This window comes from Oncorhynchus masou, chromosome 12 (genome assembly GCF_036934945.1).
Source record: "Oncorhynchus masou masou isolate Uvic2021 chromosome 12, UVic_Omas_1.1, whole genome shotgun sequence".
Lineage (NCBI taxonomy): Eukaryota > Metazoa > Chordata > Actinopteri > Salmoniformes > Salmonidae > Oncorhynchus > Oncorhynchus masou.
The window spans coordinates 53,369,809-53,387,844 of record NC_088223.1 but is presented as its reverse complement, the minus strand read 5'-3'; the positions used below and the strand labels follow the sequence as shown (position 1 = coordinate 53,387,844).

General features: G+C 46.5%; 2 protein-coding genes across 11 annotated transcripts in view; one reads left to right on the top strand and one right to left on the bottom strand.

The window, feature by feature from the left end:
• The window catches only part of LOC135550394 (signal-induced proliferation-associated 1-like protein 1), a 45,932-nt gene that overhangs the window by 9,238 nt on the left and 18,658 nt on the right, over window positions 1–18,036 (top strand). For 4 of the 10 annotated variants that reach the window (XM_064981158.1, XM_064981168.1, XM_064981165.1 and 1 more), the window contains exons 2-7: window positions 12,372–13,807; window positions 13,924–14,048; window positions 14,213–14,401; window positions 14,801–14,975; window positions 16,728–16,831; window positions 17,506–17,663. In XM_064981158.1, the coding sequence (XP_064837230.1) occupies window positions 12,667–13,807; window positions 13,924–14,048; window positions 14,213–14,401; window positions 14,801–14,975; window positions 16,728–16,831; window positions 17,506–17,663 (1,892 nt within the window). In that variant the 5' untranslated portion in view covers window positions 12,372–12,666. Of the gene's footprint in view, window positions 1–8,774; window positions 8,861–10,654; window positions 10,913–12,273; window positions 13,808–13,923; window positions 14,049–14,212; window positions 14,402–14,800; window positions 14,976–16,727; window positions 16,832–17,505; window positions 17,664–18,036 lie in introns of those variants that run through there. The other 6 variants (XM_064981164.1, XM_064981163.1, XM_064981162.1 and 3 more) reach the window with 6 other exon arrangements.
• On the bottom strand, window positions 843–4,698 carry LOC135549145 (epsin-1-like). Its single transcript, XM_064979190.1, has 2 exons — window positions 4,633–4,698; window positions 843–1,392 (listed from the first exon to the last, which is right to left on the bottom strand). Exon 2 carries the CDS (start codon window positions 1,348–1,350, stop codon window positions 916–918), a length of 435 nt encoding a protein of 144 aa, XP_064835262.1. The 5' UTR covers window positions 1,351–1,392; window positions 4,633–4,698; the 3' UTR covers window positions 843–915.

Genomic DNA, 18,036 nt, shown 5'->3' with positions numbered 1-18,036 from the left:
ATCGGCATTGTGTCCCACCACCCGCCAACCCCTCTTTTTACGCTTCTGCTACTCTCTGTTCATCATATATGCATAGTCACTTTAACGATACCTACATGTACATACTATCTCAATAAGCCTGACTAACAGGTGTCTGTATATAGCCTTGCTACTCTTTTTTCAAATGTCTTTTTACTGTTGTTTTATTTCTTTACTTACCTACACACACGCACACACCTTTTTTCCCCCCGCACCATTGGTTAGAGCCTGTAAGTAAGCATTTCACTGTAAGGTTTACACCTGTTGTATTCGGCACACGTGAAAAATAAACTTTGATTTGATTACATAGAACTCTATTCCACATCAGGTAACTGATGCAAGCAGTAGAATCAGATTTAAAAAGCAGGTACAAATACACCTGATGGAACAACAGGGACTGTGAAGAGACACACACAAAGGTACAGACACATGCATACGCACACATTGTTACGGCCGTTGAAAGAACTGGACCAAGGTGCAGCGTGGTCAGCGTACATTTTCTTTATTAGAATGAAAAGACGCCGAACAAAACAATAAACACTACAAAACAAACCGTGAAGCTAAAGGCTATGTGCCATAAACAAAGTCAACTTCCCACAAAGACAGGTGGGAAAAAGGGCTACCTAAGTATGGTTCTCAATCAGAGACAACGATAGACAGCTGTCCCTGATTGAGAACCCTACTCAGCCAAATATAGAAATACAAATAATAGAACATCAAATACCCACCCCAAATCACACCCTGACCAAACCAAATAGAGACATAAAAGTACCCCCCCCCCAAAGGCAAGGTGCGGACTCCGGCCGCAAAACCTGAACCTGTAGGGGAGGGTCTGGGTGGGCATCTATCCGCGGTGGCGGCTCAGGTGCGGGACGCAGACCCCGCTCCACCACTGGCTCACCCCACTTTGGTGGCACCTCTGGTGCGGGGACCCTCGTCGCCGACGCCGGACTGGGCACCCTCGTTGCGGGCCCTGGACTGGGCACCCTTGTTGCGGGCCCCGGGCTGGGGACTGTCGCTGGAGGCTCCGGACTGGGGAACGTCGCTGGAGACTCCGGACTGGGGACCGTCGTTGTAGGCTTCGTGCCATGACTCCTCACTGGAGGCTTCGTGCCATGGATCATCACTGGAGGCTTCTTGCCATGGATCATCACTGGGGGCTTCGTGCCATGGATCATCACTGGGGGCTTCATGCCATGGATCATCACTGGAGGCTTCCTGCCATGGATCATCACTGGCGGCTTCATGCCATGGATCCTCACTGGAGGCTTCTTGCCATGGATCATCACTGGAGGCTTCTTGCCATGGATCATCACTGGAGTGAGGAGACATATGGGCAGTCTGGTACGTGGAGCTGCCACAGGACTCACCAGGCTGGGGAGACATACAGGAGGATTAGTTCTGGGCGCAGGCACCGGACTCACCAGGCTAGATAGACATACAGGAGGCCCTGTCCTTGGCAGAGGCACCGGATACACTAGGCCGTGGAGACTCACTGGAGGTCTCGAGCTTGGAGCCTGCACAACCTGTCCTGGCTGGGTGGTTATCTTCACCCTGCAAATGTGGGGCGCTGGCACAGGACGCACTGGGCTGTGCAGACGTACCAGAGACACAGTGCGCTGAGTTGGCGCAGGATATACTGGGCCGAGAAGACGCACTGGAGGTCTGGAGAGCAGGGCTGGCACAACCTGTCCTGGCTGGATGCTCACCCTAGCCCGGCAGATGCGGGGAGCTGGAATGTAGCGCACCGGGCTAAGAACGTGTACTGGAGACACCATGCGCTCCACCGCATAACACGGTGCCTGACCAGTACGACACTCACCACGGTAAGCACGGGGAGTTGGCTCAGGTCTCCAACCTGACTCAGCCAAACTCCCCTTGTGCCTCCCCCCCCCCCGCTGCCTCTCGGGCTTCCCTGCTAGCTCCTCATAGCGTCGCCTCTCAGCTTTAGCTGCTTCCAGTTCCTCTTTCGGACTGCGATATTCCCCAGCCTGCCTCCAGGGTCATTTCCCGTCCAGGATTTCCTCTCAAGTCCATGAATCCTGAACATGCTGCTCCTCCTTACCGAACAAAACAATAAACACTACAAAACAAGCCGTGAAGCTAAAGGCTATGTGCCATAAACAAAGTCAACTTCCCACAAAGACAGGTGGGAAAAAGGGCTACCTCAGTATGGTTCTCAATCAGAGACAACGATAGACAGCTGTCCCTGATTGAGAACCCTACCCAGCCAAACATAGAAATACAAATAATAGAACATAGAATACCCACCCCAAATCACACCCTGACCAAACCAAATAGAGACATAAAAAGGATCTCTAAAGTCAGGGCGTGACACACATTGTGATATTTTTGAATGGAGGTATTGTTGTATGGTGAACATTTTGTGTTGAAGATATGTGGTGGTGTAGAGATGTTACATGATGTACTGTTTTGTCTTTATCTCATTCAGTACAAACATAGTTTGCTGTTTTATATGTAATGTAGATGCTTTGGTGTGTTTGGACCCCAGGAAGAGTAGCTTCTGCCTTGGATCCCTAATATACACAAATACAATGTCATGCTGAACATTGGTTACAAGAGAACAGAACCTGGTGCAACTGGTGTTGTTTTAGGGACAAAACACAAGTTAAATTTAACCAATCAACATTAGGTCTCATAGGGGTGGTTAGAGTGGAGACTTATAATTAAAGAATTTGGGGTCATACGCAGAGCTTAGCTGGGTAGGTGTGTGTGTGTGTGTGTGTGTGTGTGTGTGTGTGTGTGTGTGTGTGTGTGTGTGAGAGTGTGAGAGAGAGTGACAGAGAGAGAGAGAGAGACAGAGAGAGAGAGAGAGAGAGAGAGAGAGAGAGAGAGAGAGAGAGAGAGAGAGAGAGAGAGAGAGAGACAGAGACAGAGACAGAGACAGAGAGAGAGAGAGAGAGAGAGACAGAGAGAGAGAGAGAGAGAGAGTGTGTAGGCGGTGCAGCCGTTTCAGGAGGACCAGGCTTAATTTCGAAGCACAATAGCGGGGATAGTGAGGAAGTGAGGGAGGCCAGTGTCTCTTCCTCTCTGAGAGGACAGGGTAGGGGTGACAGTTCAGACTGCTAGAAATGCTATTGGTGGACAGTCTCTCGGCCTCAGAGCCAGCTGCACAGATAGGAGAGGAAGAACAGTGTGCAGTTCAGCTTCACATAATAGCAGCAGTGATGACGTGGGGGTCAGTTCCCCTCTCATTTTTGTCACACACATACACCCCCCCACACACGCCTGCACACACAAGTGCAAACCCCCACACACACGCACAGAGATAGAAAGTCACGGGCAGAATCACACAGTGCAGTTGCAGAGGGACAGCTGTTCTTCCTGCCACTGTGGCTTTTACACTCTTTCATAGAGTCAGCAAAGGCACACAAAGAGCGACACAGAGACATTCACTCCAACCAACTCTTGCACGCATGCCATGCACTCCCAGATACCCACACAATAAAGTCCTTTGAGCATGCGAATGACCAATACCATAGTGAAAATGTTCAAATGCTTTATCACAGTGGTGATTGATGGACATACTAATGTAAGATGGCATGGAGTGAGAGGACAAAGATGTATCATCCCCAAGGGCGTAGGAGCCGGGGGGAGGGGGGGGGGGACATGTCTACCCCACCCCCCAATGTTAGAATCAGGTAAAACACACGAGAGAGTGACCACATTCATTGAGGGATTTTTATTTTTAAATGGCCTCCACTGCTGGAAGGTGAGTCACTTGCCCCGCCCCACTGACTGCTTCATTCTCACTCTCAGTTTGTTACAAGCAGTGTGGCAGTGCGTGTGAGTGATAGAAACAGCACTGTGCAGCACCACCATCACTACTCAATGCACCGGGTAAAGTAACTTTGAAATCTACTTTGAAACAAAAGTATATACCTCACACACATGGTCAAGGGCTTAAGAAGGAAGAAGTCACCTGTACCATGTCAGGTATAGAGTTGAAATGTATTACATTTTGTGTTTGCATCCCAATATTAAACGTGACATACAACAAAACTGAAATGATGAGGCTACGAGGTCATTTTACTGCAGGAAAGGGCTACGATTTGTCTGTATCCTTTTCTCAAAAGTGACTAGAAATTAGCATTTAAAACCTTTTTATTTCATTTTTTATTCATATCCTGGAGTGTGCCTTTTTTAAGCCCATAACCATGTGTGTGAGGTGTAAACTTATGTTTAGCTAAATGTGTCCCCATGTCAGAGTCACTCCTACGCCCCTGATCATAATTCTTTTAGTTGGTAGTTTCAGTAAAAGAGGAAGTCAGGGTTAGATGCACAGTCAATGTTATGGAAAGAGCCATTTCTGAACCAACTTCCTCTTTCTGCCTTTCTTTCACTGAAATGGGAGGTAACATCAGATTTAAACATGCTTAGTTCATGACATATTGTACATATATGTGATTCAATACGCATGGTAAAACACAGATGCAATATGTTTTATCAATGATCAGAATAATACTTTTGTTTACACACACACACACACACACACACACACACACACACACACACACACACACACACACACACACACACACACACACACACACACACACACACACACACACACACACACACACACACACTTACTTCTTTGGTATCAGAGATTTCCAAAGAGGAAGGGACTTGTAAAAACTGAGACTGTTTTACAGTATCGAATCCAAAACTTCAGATGACTTCAACTATGAGATGACTAAATTGGAGCTTTCTCACACACATATTTTTAGAAGTCACACACACATACACGCACGATATGGCAGTACACACTTCTGTGTACAGTTCTTTGTGACAAAAAAGCTAAGGGTATAGGTGATGTTTTGGACGGCCCAGGCCCAAGTCCCATGGTCAGAGAGTGGGCTTGGGGGGGCTGCCTCATGAATTATTCAACACAGTCTAACTCTAGCCCCATCTTTTCCCCCTCATTAATAATTGATAGCACGACAGACATATGTTCCATTTCTGAAGGACGTATTTGCGGGAGGACAGCCTCCTCTCAAAATGAATCTGTTTTTAGTTGTCTTCAGCAAATGCTAACATCAGCACAGCCTAAAGGTGGGCTTGACCTCCACAGACCAACAGCAGAAACAGATGCCCAGTACACCCTGTCACAAGGTCCCCCACTGGAGGACACAGGCAGACAGCAGCCAAACACACTCTGCAAGGTGACATTAAAGGCTTAGCAAAATGACATTGGAAATGAGAGGTGACAATCTTTTTTGATTTTTTTTTTAACTTCCTTTGTGTGTCCAGTGTGACATATACTTTAAACTCACGAGGGTAGGAAGGTAAAAGGTTGGGAAGTGATAAGAAGCATGTGTGGAAGGCAGGGAGGGTCGTGTATTTGCACTCCCACTGACTGCTCTGACTCAGCCTGGAGACGTGCCAGAAGACCTGTTGTCCTCATTACCATCATGGTATCATCTGTCAATTTCCACTCCTCAGATCAACATCTGACCTCTGAGACACGATCATGTGATCCTGTACAGGGTGGTCCTAAGAACCTTTCCACTTCCCTCCTTCCCCTCTGCCACCTTGACAGCTAACCTGTACTCTAAAGTCAATCTATTGAGTAGACGAACTATGTGTCTTTGGAGACCAACAACTCAGACAGACATCTGCTAACTCTAAGTAATATATCAAAACTGAGATAAAATGAGGGACAAAAGGAGTGTGCCAGAACCAATCACTTAGCAGTCTCTGGACCTGGCCCAGACCCTACTCAGCGGGCAGAAGCCAAGGGGAAGGATGAAGGGTGATTGGAGGAAGTGTGAGGGAGTAGCAGCATTGGGATTACTTTATTTCCTGAAAACAATTTTGTGTGCAATAACACACCCACTGGCTGTTTTTAGTCTTTGAAACCCCGTTTAGTGTTTCCAATGACATGGTAGTTATGCAGTGTGAATCCAAATGTATCAGGCAGAGCTGGGATCAATAACAGGCCCTGGGATTGGCTGCTGGGCACAGTGAGAACACACGGTTAATTAGCTCAATTTTCCTAAATCAATCATCCCTAATAGTCGATTTAGGCCCTAACGTATCGTAATCACCAATCACTGTGATTTGGAGGACAGAGGTTGCGTAGCTGGTGGTAGTACTGTTATTTGGAGGTCAGAGGTTGCGTAGCTGGTGGTAGTACTGTTATTTGGAGGTCAGAGGTTGCGTAGCTGGTGGCAGTACTGTTATTTGGAGGACAGAGGTTGCGTAGCTGTTGGCAGTACTGTTATTTGGAGGTCAGAGGTTGCGTAGCTGGTGGCAGTACTGTGTTTTGGAGGACAGAGGTTGCAGAGCTGGTGGCAGTACTGTGTTTTGGAGGACAGAGGTTACATAGCAGTCAGTACTGTGATTTGGAGGACAGAGATTGCGTAGCAGTCAGTACTGTGTTTTGGAGAACAGAGGTTGCGTAGCAGTCAGTACTGTGTTTTGGAGGACAGAGGTTGCGTAGCAGTCAGTACTGTGATTTGGAGGACAGAGATTGCGTAGCAGTCAGTACTGTGTTTTCGAGGACAGAGGTTGCGTAGCAGTCAGTACTGTGTTTTGGAGGACAGAGATTGCAGAGCTGGTGGCAGTACTGTGATTTGGAGGACAGAGATTGTGTAGCAGTCAGTACTGTGTTTTGGAGGACAGAGGTTGTGTAGCAGTCAGTACTGTGATTTGGAGGACAGAGATTGTGTAGCAGTCAGTACTGTGTTTTGGAGGACAGAGGTTGCAGAGCTGGTGGCAGTACTGTGATTTGGAGGACAGAGATTGCGTAGCAGTCAGTACTGTGATTTGGAGGACAGAGATTGCGTAGCAGTCAGTACTGTGTTTTGGAGGACAGAGGTTACATAGCAGTCAGTACTGTGATTTGGAGGACAGAGATTGCGTAGCAGTCAGTACTGTGTTTTGGAGGACAGAGGTTACATAGCAGTCAGTACTGTGATTTGGAGGACAGAGATTGCGTAGCAGTCAGTACTGTGTTTTGGAGGACAGAGGTTGCGTAGCAGTCAGTACTGTGTTTTGGAGGACAGAGGTTGCGTAGCAGTCAGTACTGTGTTTTGGAGGACAGAGATTGCGTAGCAGTCAGTACTGTGTTTTGGAGGACAGAGGTTGCAGAGCTGGTGCAGTACTGTGATTCAGCATAGAATACGAGTATGCAATGAGGAAAATTGTATAACACACGATGTTGCTCTGAGGTCTAGTGACACGTATACTTGGAATCCTTGTTATCGTATCGCACTTCTCTGCAGTTCTAATGAGGGTTTTTGAAATCATTCCAGAAGTACAGAAATACATACTCTTGATGGCCTTTGGTTTGAGTTATGATAGTAATCTGTTCTGCTCCCAATTTCAAGAGATAATTTTAATCCCACATGTGCGTGGAGAACTATGAGCCAAAAACAGAAACAGTTCAGGGGAGTCAGATATTTTCAACAGCAGATTGCATCGTCAGTAATGGCATTTAGCTGGTTTAATAACACAGGGGCCCGTTTCTATCTTATGCAGACATAGTAACTATGAGCCCATCAAGGATTTGTTAACCTAGACGCCTACTGAAACCTTCCATAAAGAACCCGTTTGTCACCTGATAGGTCTGATATGGCCATGGGGCGGATACCAATCCTGGTCATTGATCACATTGAATGGCTGCCTATGGTGATGTTTTTCCCCCCAGAGCTGGGCCTGAAGGAAATAAATTTCAAGCATGTACCCTACTGTAGGCTACACCAAATACAATATATCATTTATTCATAAATGCTTTTGTTGTTGCTGTTTTTCCCCCTCAAAACGATTTGCTGATGAGAAGGAGCTTAATAAAACCGCATCAGATGTAATCTTCATGTGAGATGTAGGTCAGGAGTTGAACAGAGACTTATGGTTGGTAGGCTGAAGTCAGCCTGGTCTCCTCTCTCTGATACAACAGTCCAGTTAGCCATGATGGGAGGGGGAGATATGATGATGACACCCTTCCTCTGAGGGTTAGTAAGGTCAGGATGCAGATGACATCACAGGACGCAGTCTCAAAAGGGAGGAGGGGTCAGAGATGGTGCCTGGAAAAACGGCTTCCCTAAAGTGGGCGTATGGTCACCATGGCAGCCCTATGGCTCCCCTTTCACAGTAACATCCGGACAGCACACACCCTGGAGCCTTGTCCTGGGTCTAGCATGTACACCAAACAGGATGGCGACCCCACTGCGCTGAACACTCATGCCTCCGAAGCACTGAGGTCAGAGCAGCGCTTGTGAAAAACACTAGAAAACATGAGCCCAACACAGACCAGACCTGTGTTCAAATAAATGATTTCAAATACCATGAACGAGGGTGTATTTGAGTCAGTATATTTAAGTATTTCAAGTAACTACTTGAAAAATATTTTCATTCTTACTTCCAAATGTCTTTGAAAGTAATTGAAATACCTGAAATAGTATTGAAACCCACGTCTGACACAGGCATACTGTAGTACCTGTAAATGAAGTCTGTTAAAGTACCAAGGGGCTGACAGCACAGTCCTGTTATAAAGACTGGTTCAACACAGGTCACACAGAGAGCCAAGATACTCGGGATAGAGGCTGAGATCTGAGATCATTAGCAGCCACTCACTGCTAGCAGTGTTCTGTCAGCATGGTTAGACACAGCATCAAACACCAGTTGTCCTAGCTTAATGATGTAGTGAGGCAGTGCATGCCTGGTTGGACTTCTGAGGCACTGAGACTGCTCTGCTCTCTGGTTTCATGTGAGGATGTGTGGACTGTGAAATGGGCCCGCTGAACTGTCATGATGAACACTCCCAATCTTCAGAAAGTCCTGGAGAGCCTTTTAATCCCTTGGCTGCATGTTTCGGGTAATCCCTCTTTGCTTAATCTTTTGATAGAAGAGGAAAAATACTGTAATTTGTAGGTTATTGTGATGTACTGTAATATGAACTTTATGCGTACAATATAGTGAAGTATGCGTATTGATCTCTTAAAGGGACATTTCACAATTTTCCAACTTCAAATGTATCATCTCCAGCACCACCCCAACATCAACATTTGTGAAATGTGCACATTTCTAGGTTTTGTAATAAAAGATATAGAGGAAGATAAGTGTTGTTGGGTTGGTGCTGGAAATTATGAATATGAAGTTTTTAAAAATGTTTTAAATGCCCCTTTAAGCTTTCCTTCCTGGGTGTTTCAAATGAAAAACATTAACCCATTTTCTATAAAGTTGCAAAGCTTACAACCTGTGCTCTACCTTTTGTTTGAACGAAAGCCCAAATGCAGATCTAACAAAAAAATATATTGAATTTGGTTCAGAGGAAGTGACAGATGTGACCGAAGAACTAGGTTAGTTCACATGGCCTTTAGGGTGGGGGAAACATTCTCCCTATAACTTTGATACAGTCAACAGAGTCACTCGTTACCCTGTTAGACACAGAACCCACCAGACATGTTGGATAGTAGTCTGTGGAGGATGGAGAAGTGAACCTCTGCAGCTATGCACAGAAGTGACATGAGGAGGAAGCTGTGGTCACCGTAGACCCCTATTGCGTAGTTGAACCAGAAGTCTCACTGGGGCAGTTAGAGAACATCACATACAGTACTGGACTAGTTAAAGCTTCCCTTTATCAGTTTGACTCCTTACTTTAGTATATCGTATGTCCTGCTCTTTGTCAACCTACAGAACTTGGGAGTAGAATGATTTGACTGCAGGGCAGGTTCCTCTGCAGGCCTTTATATGGTTTTGATGAACTAAACCACTGGATATCCAGCTTTACTCTAAGCTGGCAATCAATTTATAATGCATGACTGAAAACAGAGACTGGATTGATCAAATATTTAGCATGTGTTATTGTGTTGTTAAAATAGATGAATTAAATGAATGGCCACTTGTTGTGGATGCATGCAGCTTTTGGTATTGTTGATTGTGTGCTTACAATCTGTCATTGGGTCACTAAAAGCACCAGGGAACTATCGAGTGGCCCCAGGGGGAACGCATGGCCATACAGTGGATGTACAGCCACTCCATATATGCTCAGTGTGTGCTCAAAGAACACACAAATGCTGTAGTCCTTTTTCTCATTTCAGAAAAAATACAGTAATGCGCATGTTTCAAAGAATTCTATCCTAAACTATTTTGCAAACCCAGCTATCACCTTCAGAGTACATATTGTTTCATCTTGACTCCCACAAGTCAGGGCACTCTGCTGGGAGATTCAGAGACCTTGGATGGAAAGTAAGTGGCTGGGCTTGGTACCAGCAGGGAGATGGAAGCTGCTGCTCTGTCATCGAACAAGTCTCTTAACCTGATTTGCTTCAGTAAAAAAAAAACTTTCAAAGAACTGAAGAAATTGATATTATCCAGAAAATATATCAGAGTGAGTTGCTGTGGTTAAGGGCATCCAGTACATAGCTAGAGAAATGTCAGAAAGGATGTCCGAACATGTTATCATGTTTACATGTCATCATGGTCTAAAAAATTGCATCTATGCAACCAGGCACAATGTGATTTATGGGGACAGAAGGTGAATTGCAAATCTCCAATATTCAGTCAATATCTGGAGTAACTATTTACATTCAGTTGTGCAGAGGCAGAGAGAGAGCGAGAGAGAGGGAGATTACTCCCTCTCTCACCAGTCACCTCAACATCTCTGCAGCATTCTGTGCTAACGCGCACCGGGAAACATGAGTGTGAGCTGCTTCGCTGCACCTGCTCTCGAGGCTGCAAATCATCTCGAGACAGGAGATGCCTGAGAAATAGCGAGACAGGAAGCAGCCTTTAGAATGTAGAAGAATCGAATATTTGGATTAAAGAGAAACGTATGTTTGACGTCAATTTGACCAGAGAGAAAGGAACAAAGAATGGGGATGCCAGGAACCGAGGAAATTCATTTGAAAACAACCTATTTTCGCCTGTGAGTTGACCTGAAACAAATTGTCTGTAATGAGAAAGACTTAGGATGTTTAGAATAAGTGTAGATAATCAAAATCCACTTATGAATAGTGGCCCTCATTTAAGCAACAGACTGGCCTGTCACTTATTGACGGAAGTCTTACTCTATCATTTACTGTAGAGTACCTTGGTTAATTTCGAGAGAGAAAAAAAATGTAGATATTTACATACTGGCTATCCTTAGGCAAACAATTGTTTTGTTATGTTATTCAATAAAAAAGCCTCCCTCAATGGGACTAAAGGCCCCTGAAGATTAGTATGTTAAAATCCAATTAATACGTTTAATTTGGGCATTTTTATTTAATTGACTCTTACAAGCTAAAGTCTAGGTTTCATATTTTAATTAAATAAATCAAATATCCGAACAAAGTTACATTGGACATCTCACTATTAATATCCTCAATATATTGAGGTTTTGATGTACAGACTCTCGTTTTATTTGTGCCCTTCTGGTCCAAATCACCCTAAAGTATCTCAACATTGATTGTGTAACTCAAAGGAGTTGCTTATAGATGATTTGGACATGATTTTTAAAATGCTAATATAGGTACCATTGACTTGCATTGATCAAGAGAGAGAAAGAGAGAGAGTTGGTGGGATATGACAATTTATGAGCAAATGTGACCATAAAATCAAATGAACAAGCAAGGCCCGTGTTACATTTGGGATGTCAGATAATGTGTGGGGTTGTGTGGATTTAGAAGTCCGGTGGCGTTTAATGTTTCTGCTTTCTCTGGGGATTGTATATGATAGCAGAGGATGAACTGTAATGTCTCTGAGGGGAATATTGTCTTAGACACACAGCAGGCTACTGTATTTCAAAATAGACACTGTATGAGATAGATAGAGGGAGTCTTATTCTGTTGGCAGGCTGGCCAGCATTGTCATGTTTATTACTATTTTATTCTTAACTTGTTTGAGGACAGGAAGGCCACCTCCCCCTTCCTGCAGTGTTCTATTGTGCCTGTCCATAGAGGGGATGTGGTGGGCCACATACGACTACTCGGCAGCTATTTTTGCAAAGGAAAAAAAAATCATAATGCAAGTATTGAGAGGTTAAACAATACAGAACAAAACAACACACGTCAGAACTGCTTGTTTGCCTATTTCGATTTCTATGCGTCATTGTTGAAAAGAAATGCATTCGAATTTCAGGATAATGTTTTGACAAAGTGGCTTAAAAAACACTGGTGTATAGTTTGATTTGCAACCATTGAACAAAACCTCAGTGACTGAATGACATCTGAGGCGTCAGGAAGGATAATAGCAGGGTGGGAGATGGGTGTCTGTGGTCAATGACTGTAGCTTTGTCTCTGTGCACAGATGACCAGTGGAAGAGACCAAAGAGAATGGATGACAGGGTATGAAGAGCTGGGCTCTTCTCATGGTTAACTCTCCTCTTCTCTGTACATTTTTACCAGCAGGACCAAACCAAAACTGGACCAAACCAAAACTGGACCAATCCAAAACTGGGGCACACCAGAATCGTAGTCATCTGCAGAGCTGGAGAACATCCTAAAATAACTTGGAATGGGTGTACGCTTTCCAGACTTAAAACATATCATTGTATTTGACTGTGGGACATAACTGTCATCTAATATTCCTCTGCATTTTGTTATTGAATGTGGATGAGGAACACGTGTAGCACCTTTACTCATCCGGTTTGGGAAAGTGAGGAGAGACAGTTGGAGGATTGGAGTCAGAGTCTGAGGCACCATGCAGTCTGACGACCTCTTCCTCCGCAAGTTCTGCCGGCAAAGGCCGCGACCCCCTCTGGCAACGGTCAACTTTGACTCTAAGCGGGATGGTGGGGTACGGGCGCGGGTGCTGGCAGGGGAGTGGCCCCCGAGGAGGGACGGGGAGGGGGCAGATGGGGAGAGCCTTACTAACCCGAACCGTGTGAGTCTGAACCTGAGGTCCGTGGGCCGAGGACACATCATGCAGAGAAGCAACAGTGACGTGACTCTGGGTGACCTGGACTCATCTGGTAAGGTGGGAGGGAAGGCCACACGGGCGGTGGGGGAGAAGGCAGGTGCCGGGGCTCAGGGGGACTCAGGGGTGGTGCTGCACAGGGAGTATGGCAGCCTCTCCTCACTGGAGAGACAGACAGGTCTGTCAGGAACACAGGAGCTCAGTGCAGACGACCAGGGAGCTCTGAGCCCCAACGCCCTCCGCTTCAAAGACCCCTTCCTGCTGCTGGGTCTGCATGCAACACCCCCAGAACCAGACGGCTTCTTCAGGGCTCTTTCCGCCCCCACAGGAGAAACTCCAAAACCAGCCAAGCCCCCCAAGCCTGAGGGGCTGAGCAAGAAGGTCAAGCCTTCACCCCCACAGATCCCCCAACCAGGTCCTTATGACAACCTGGGAGGCGGAGCCTGGGTCAGGAACTTTGCCCACTATGATGTTCAGAGCATTCTGTTTGACCTCTTGGAAGCAGCCAGCAATCGGGACAGCATTGGCCGCAAAAAGAACATCACCTCAGGGGCGTCGGCCGCCTCAACGATGCGCCCCCTCACCCAGGCCACACCCTCCTCCCCCTCGCAGGGTGGGGGTAGTGGTGGGGGGGCTATGGAGGACCCTGACCAGTGTCTGCTGGACGAGGGAGATGGGAACGACAACGAGCTGCTGCTCAGCTGCCCCCACTTCCGTAACGAGATGGGGGGTGAGGAGCGGGCGGGCCTGGGGAATACACAGGGAAGAGGGTGCCTGTGGCTGAGCCTGAGGAACCCCAACGATGCAGTGTCAGTACTGGAGGAACCCAGAGAGAGCCACGTCCAACAGCAGGGCAAGAGCAACTACTTCATAGAACACGCAGACCTGGGAGCCCACTACTACCGCAAATACTTCTACATGAAAGGTGAGTGCTGTGTCCTTGTGTGTGAAAGATCATGTTTGCTTTACCTCATTAAATGATTGAGACTGTTTGTGTTCGTCAACAACGGTGTTACAGGGATATTTCTTTCCACTTCTCAGATCATCAGAACTTCTTTGGTATAGATGACCGCCTGGGTCCAGTGGCCATCAGCTTCCGTAGAGAGGAGAAGGAGGGGTCCAGTGGAGCTCAGTATAACTACAGAATCATCTTCAGAACCACTGAGGTCAGTCTACAATACACACTCAAGGTCAATATGAGTATATAGTATTGACAGACGTCAAGATCCTTTTCTGAATACATACCGCCATTCACACATACCCATACTTACTATTGTTGCACACATTTGCCCATCTACTCGCACCCCTCGGGACTGTCCCTGCCTCCCAGCTGAAGACTCTGCGAGGCTCCATCCTGGAGGAGTCCGTGCCGTCAGCGGCCCGCCACACCACCCCGCGTGGCCTGTCTCCCAAGAGGCTCCTGGAGTTCATCATCCCTGAGCTCAACCTCCACTGCTTGCGTCTGGCCTCCACCTCGCCCAAGGTCCGAGATACCCTGCTCAAGCTGGACGAACAGGGGGTGAGTAGGACCCACCCTGGGTTGACCCCACTCAGTGTCCTGCTCATGGCCAATAAGATGTCAGATCCATCAGGATACTCTTTTAGATGGTTCATGTAAACCTCCTATGGAGCAGTCTACAGAGAAATGTGTTTGATCTGTCCAGTCTGATACTATCACTTGAACAGCCATTCAAAGAGATACAGTACATCTATTCTAAAGGTTTTGGGCTGCCATGGTTATAAGCAAAAACACAATAGTTGATGAAAATCTCTCTCTCTCTCTCTCTCTCTCTCTCTCTCTCTCTCTCTCTCTCTCTCTAACCCTCTTCTCTGTCTCTCTCTCACTCTCTCTCCATCGCTCTCTCTCTCTCTCCATCACTCTCTCTCTCTCTCTCTCTCTCTCTCTCTCTCTCTCTAGCTGAACTTCCAGAGGAAGGTGGGGGTGATGTACTGCCGTGCAGGCCAGAGCTCTGAGGAGGACATGTACAACAACGAAAGCTCTGGGCCGGCTTTCGAGGAGTTCCTGGACCTGTTGGGGGAGCGAGTGAAGCTTAAAGGCTGGGAGAAGTACCGCGCTCAGCTGGACACCAAGAGTGAGCCCTGCACATACATACTATCTGCACGTTATCTACAGGCAGGATATATACTGAACAAAAATATAAACGCTACATGTGTTGGTCCCATGTTTTATGAGCTGAAATAAAATAACCCCCAAATTGTTCATGCTCACAAAATGCTTTTCTCTCAAATGTTGTATACAAATTTGTTTACATCCCTGTTAGTGAGCATTTCTCCTTTGCCAAGATAATCCATCCACTTGACAGTGTGGCATATCAAGAAGCTGATTAAATAGCATGATCATTACCCAAGTGCACCTTGTGCAGGGGACAATATAAGGCAACTCTAAAATGTACATTTTTGTCACACAACACAATGCCACAGATGTCTCAAGTTTTGAGGGAGTGTGCATTTGGCATGCTGACTGTAGGAATGTCCACCAGGGTTGTTGCCAGAGAATGTAATGTTAATTTCTCTACCTTAAGCCGCCTTCAACATTGTTTTAGAGAATTTGGCAGTATGTCCAACCGGCCTCACAACCGCAGACCACATGTAACCACGCCAGCCCAGGACTTCCACATCTGGCTTTTTCACCTGCGGGATTGTCTGAGACCAGCCACCTGGACAGCCGATGAAAAGAATTTCTGCATAAACTACCAGAAACTATCTCAGGGAAGCTCATCTGCGTGCTTGTCGTCCTCCCCAGTGTCTTGACCTGGCTGCAGTTTGGCTTCTTAACCAGCTTCAGTGAGCAAATGCTCACCTTCGATGGCCACTGGCACGCTGGAGAAGTGTGCTATTTACAGATGAATCCTGGTTCAAACTGTTCCGAGCAGATGGCAGACAGGGTAGCGTGTATGGTGTGTTGTGGGCGAACGGTTTGCTGAGTGCCCCATGGTGGCGGTGGGGTTATGGTATGGGCAGGCATAAGATAATGACAACAAACACAATTGCATTTCATCGATAGTAATTTGAATGCACAGGCTCATTGTCATGCCATTCATCCGCACGGCTCCATGTCGCAAGGATCTGTACACAATTCCTGGAAGCTGAAAAGGTCCCAATTCTTCCATGACCTGAATACTCACCAGACATGTCACCCATTGTGCATGTTTGGAATGCTCTGGATCGACGTGTACGACAGTGTGTTCCAGTTCCCACCGATATCCAGCAACTTCGCTCAGCCATTGAAGAGGAGTGGGACAACATTCCACAGGCCACAATCAACAACCTGATCAACTCTATGCAAAGGAGATGTGTCATGCAAATGGTGGACACACCAGATACTGACTATATTTCTGATTCAGGTCCCTAACTTTTTTTGAAGGTATCTGTGACCAACAGATGCATATCTGTATTCCCAGTTGTGAAATCCATAGATTAGTGCCTAATTAATTCATTTCAATTGACTGATTCCCTTATATGAACTGTAACTCAGTAAAATCGTTGAAATTGTTGCGTGTTGCAGTACATTGTTTGTTCACTGTATATATTGAATCACAGGGCATCAAGGGTTAGTAAACACATAAGATTAACACTATCTAACACGGTGTAATTGTAGCAGTATTGGGAGAAGCTGTATAGTCACTGTGTGTGTCCTCTATCTTAATACTGTCTATCACTGTGTAATCTCAGCACCTAAAGTCAGACTGATGGTTTTTTTTAGTCTGTGTTTACACTATCTGTAGACTGTCTCTCACTCTGTTAGCTACGAGGCTGATAGCGACGTGTTTAAACCTTTCTGTGCGCGTGTGTGTGTGTGCTCGTGCGCGCGTGTGCGCACACAGCGGACTCCACGGGGATCCAGTCCCTCTACACGCGCTACCAGGACTATGAGGTCATGTTCCACGTGTCCACCATGCTGCCCTACACGGCCAACAACACACAACAGGTAACGAACAACACACAACACATACACACTACACACTGCTTTACAGGACGCTAAGGAAACCCAGTTAGACAACTTGAAGCCGTGGTAGTGATAATGTGATAACGTGGTTGTTTAGAAAGTCCTTTTTAATCGAAAACGATTAGAAACGGAGATTGTGATCTTTTACACAAGCATAGTTAGGTCTTTTTTTGGGGGCAAATATTGAAGAGAATAAGCAGCATTCCTCACAAAAAAAATGTATGAAAAATAATCTTCTTGATTCTGTGTTTATGGTAACATTATTCTTTGGTTTTAAAACCTACACAGTTCCCCATATTCAAATGAAGGCGTCCCCGCTTGAAGAATGTCGCACAACAAGCACGGCAGGCAAATGACTTGTTCCTCTGCGTCTCTATGTCCAACTCCCACTCTAAAAGCATGCTGTGTCTGCCCATACACTATAGATACTGAGCTACTGCCACTCTGTCTGTTTGGCTGGCAGTCAGGCTGGAGAGCCGCTCACATCTGCCAGCTCTTCGGTTGGAGTGATTTGGAAACACAACACCATACAAATAAGTAACACCGAATAGCTAACTGCACATGATCATGAGTTGATCAAATAACCAAAATGTATTAACAGCTCTCTTGACTACCTCTAACCCCCCCCCCCCCACCCTCTCTCTCTGGTACTGTAGTTGCTGAGGAAGAGGCACATTGGGAATGACATAGTGACCATAGTGTTCCAGGAGCCAGGGGCTTTGCCCTTCACTCCTAAGGCCATTCGCTCCCATTTCCAACATGTCTTCATCATCATCCAGGTGGAAAAGTCCTGCTCTGACCACACCTACTACAGGTGAGATGAGAGCCTTCTCTCCTGCTGTACCGCTCTCCCTGGCTGCTCCACAACTGTCTCTGTTTGTCTCGAGCTGCACCGCTGTCCCTGGCTGCTCCACAACTGTCTCTGTTTGTCTCGAGCTGTACCGCTGTCCCTGGCTGCTCCACAACTGTCTCTGTTTGTCTCGAGCTGCACCGCTATCCCTGGCTGCTCCACAACTGTCTCTGTTTGTCTCGAGCTGTACCGCTGTCCCTGGCTGCTCCACAACTGTCTCTGTTTGTCTTGAGCTGTACCACTGTCACTCACTGTCCCTGGCTGCTCCACGCTGTCCCTGGCTGCTCCACAACTGTCTCTGTTTGTCTCGAGCTGTACCACTGTCCCTGGCTGCTCC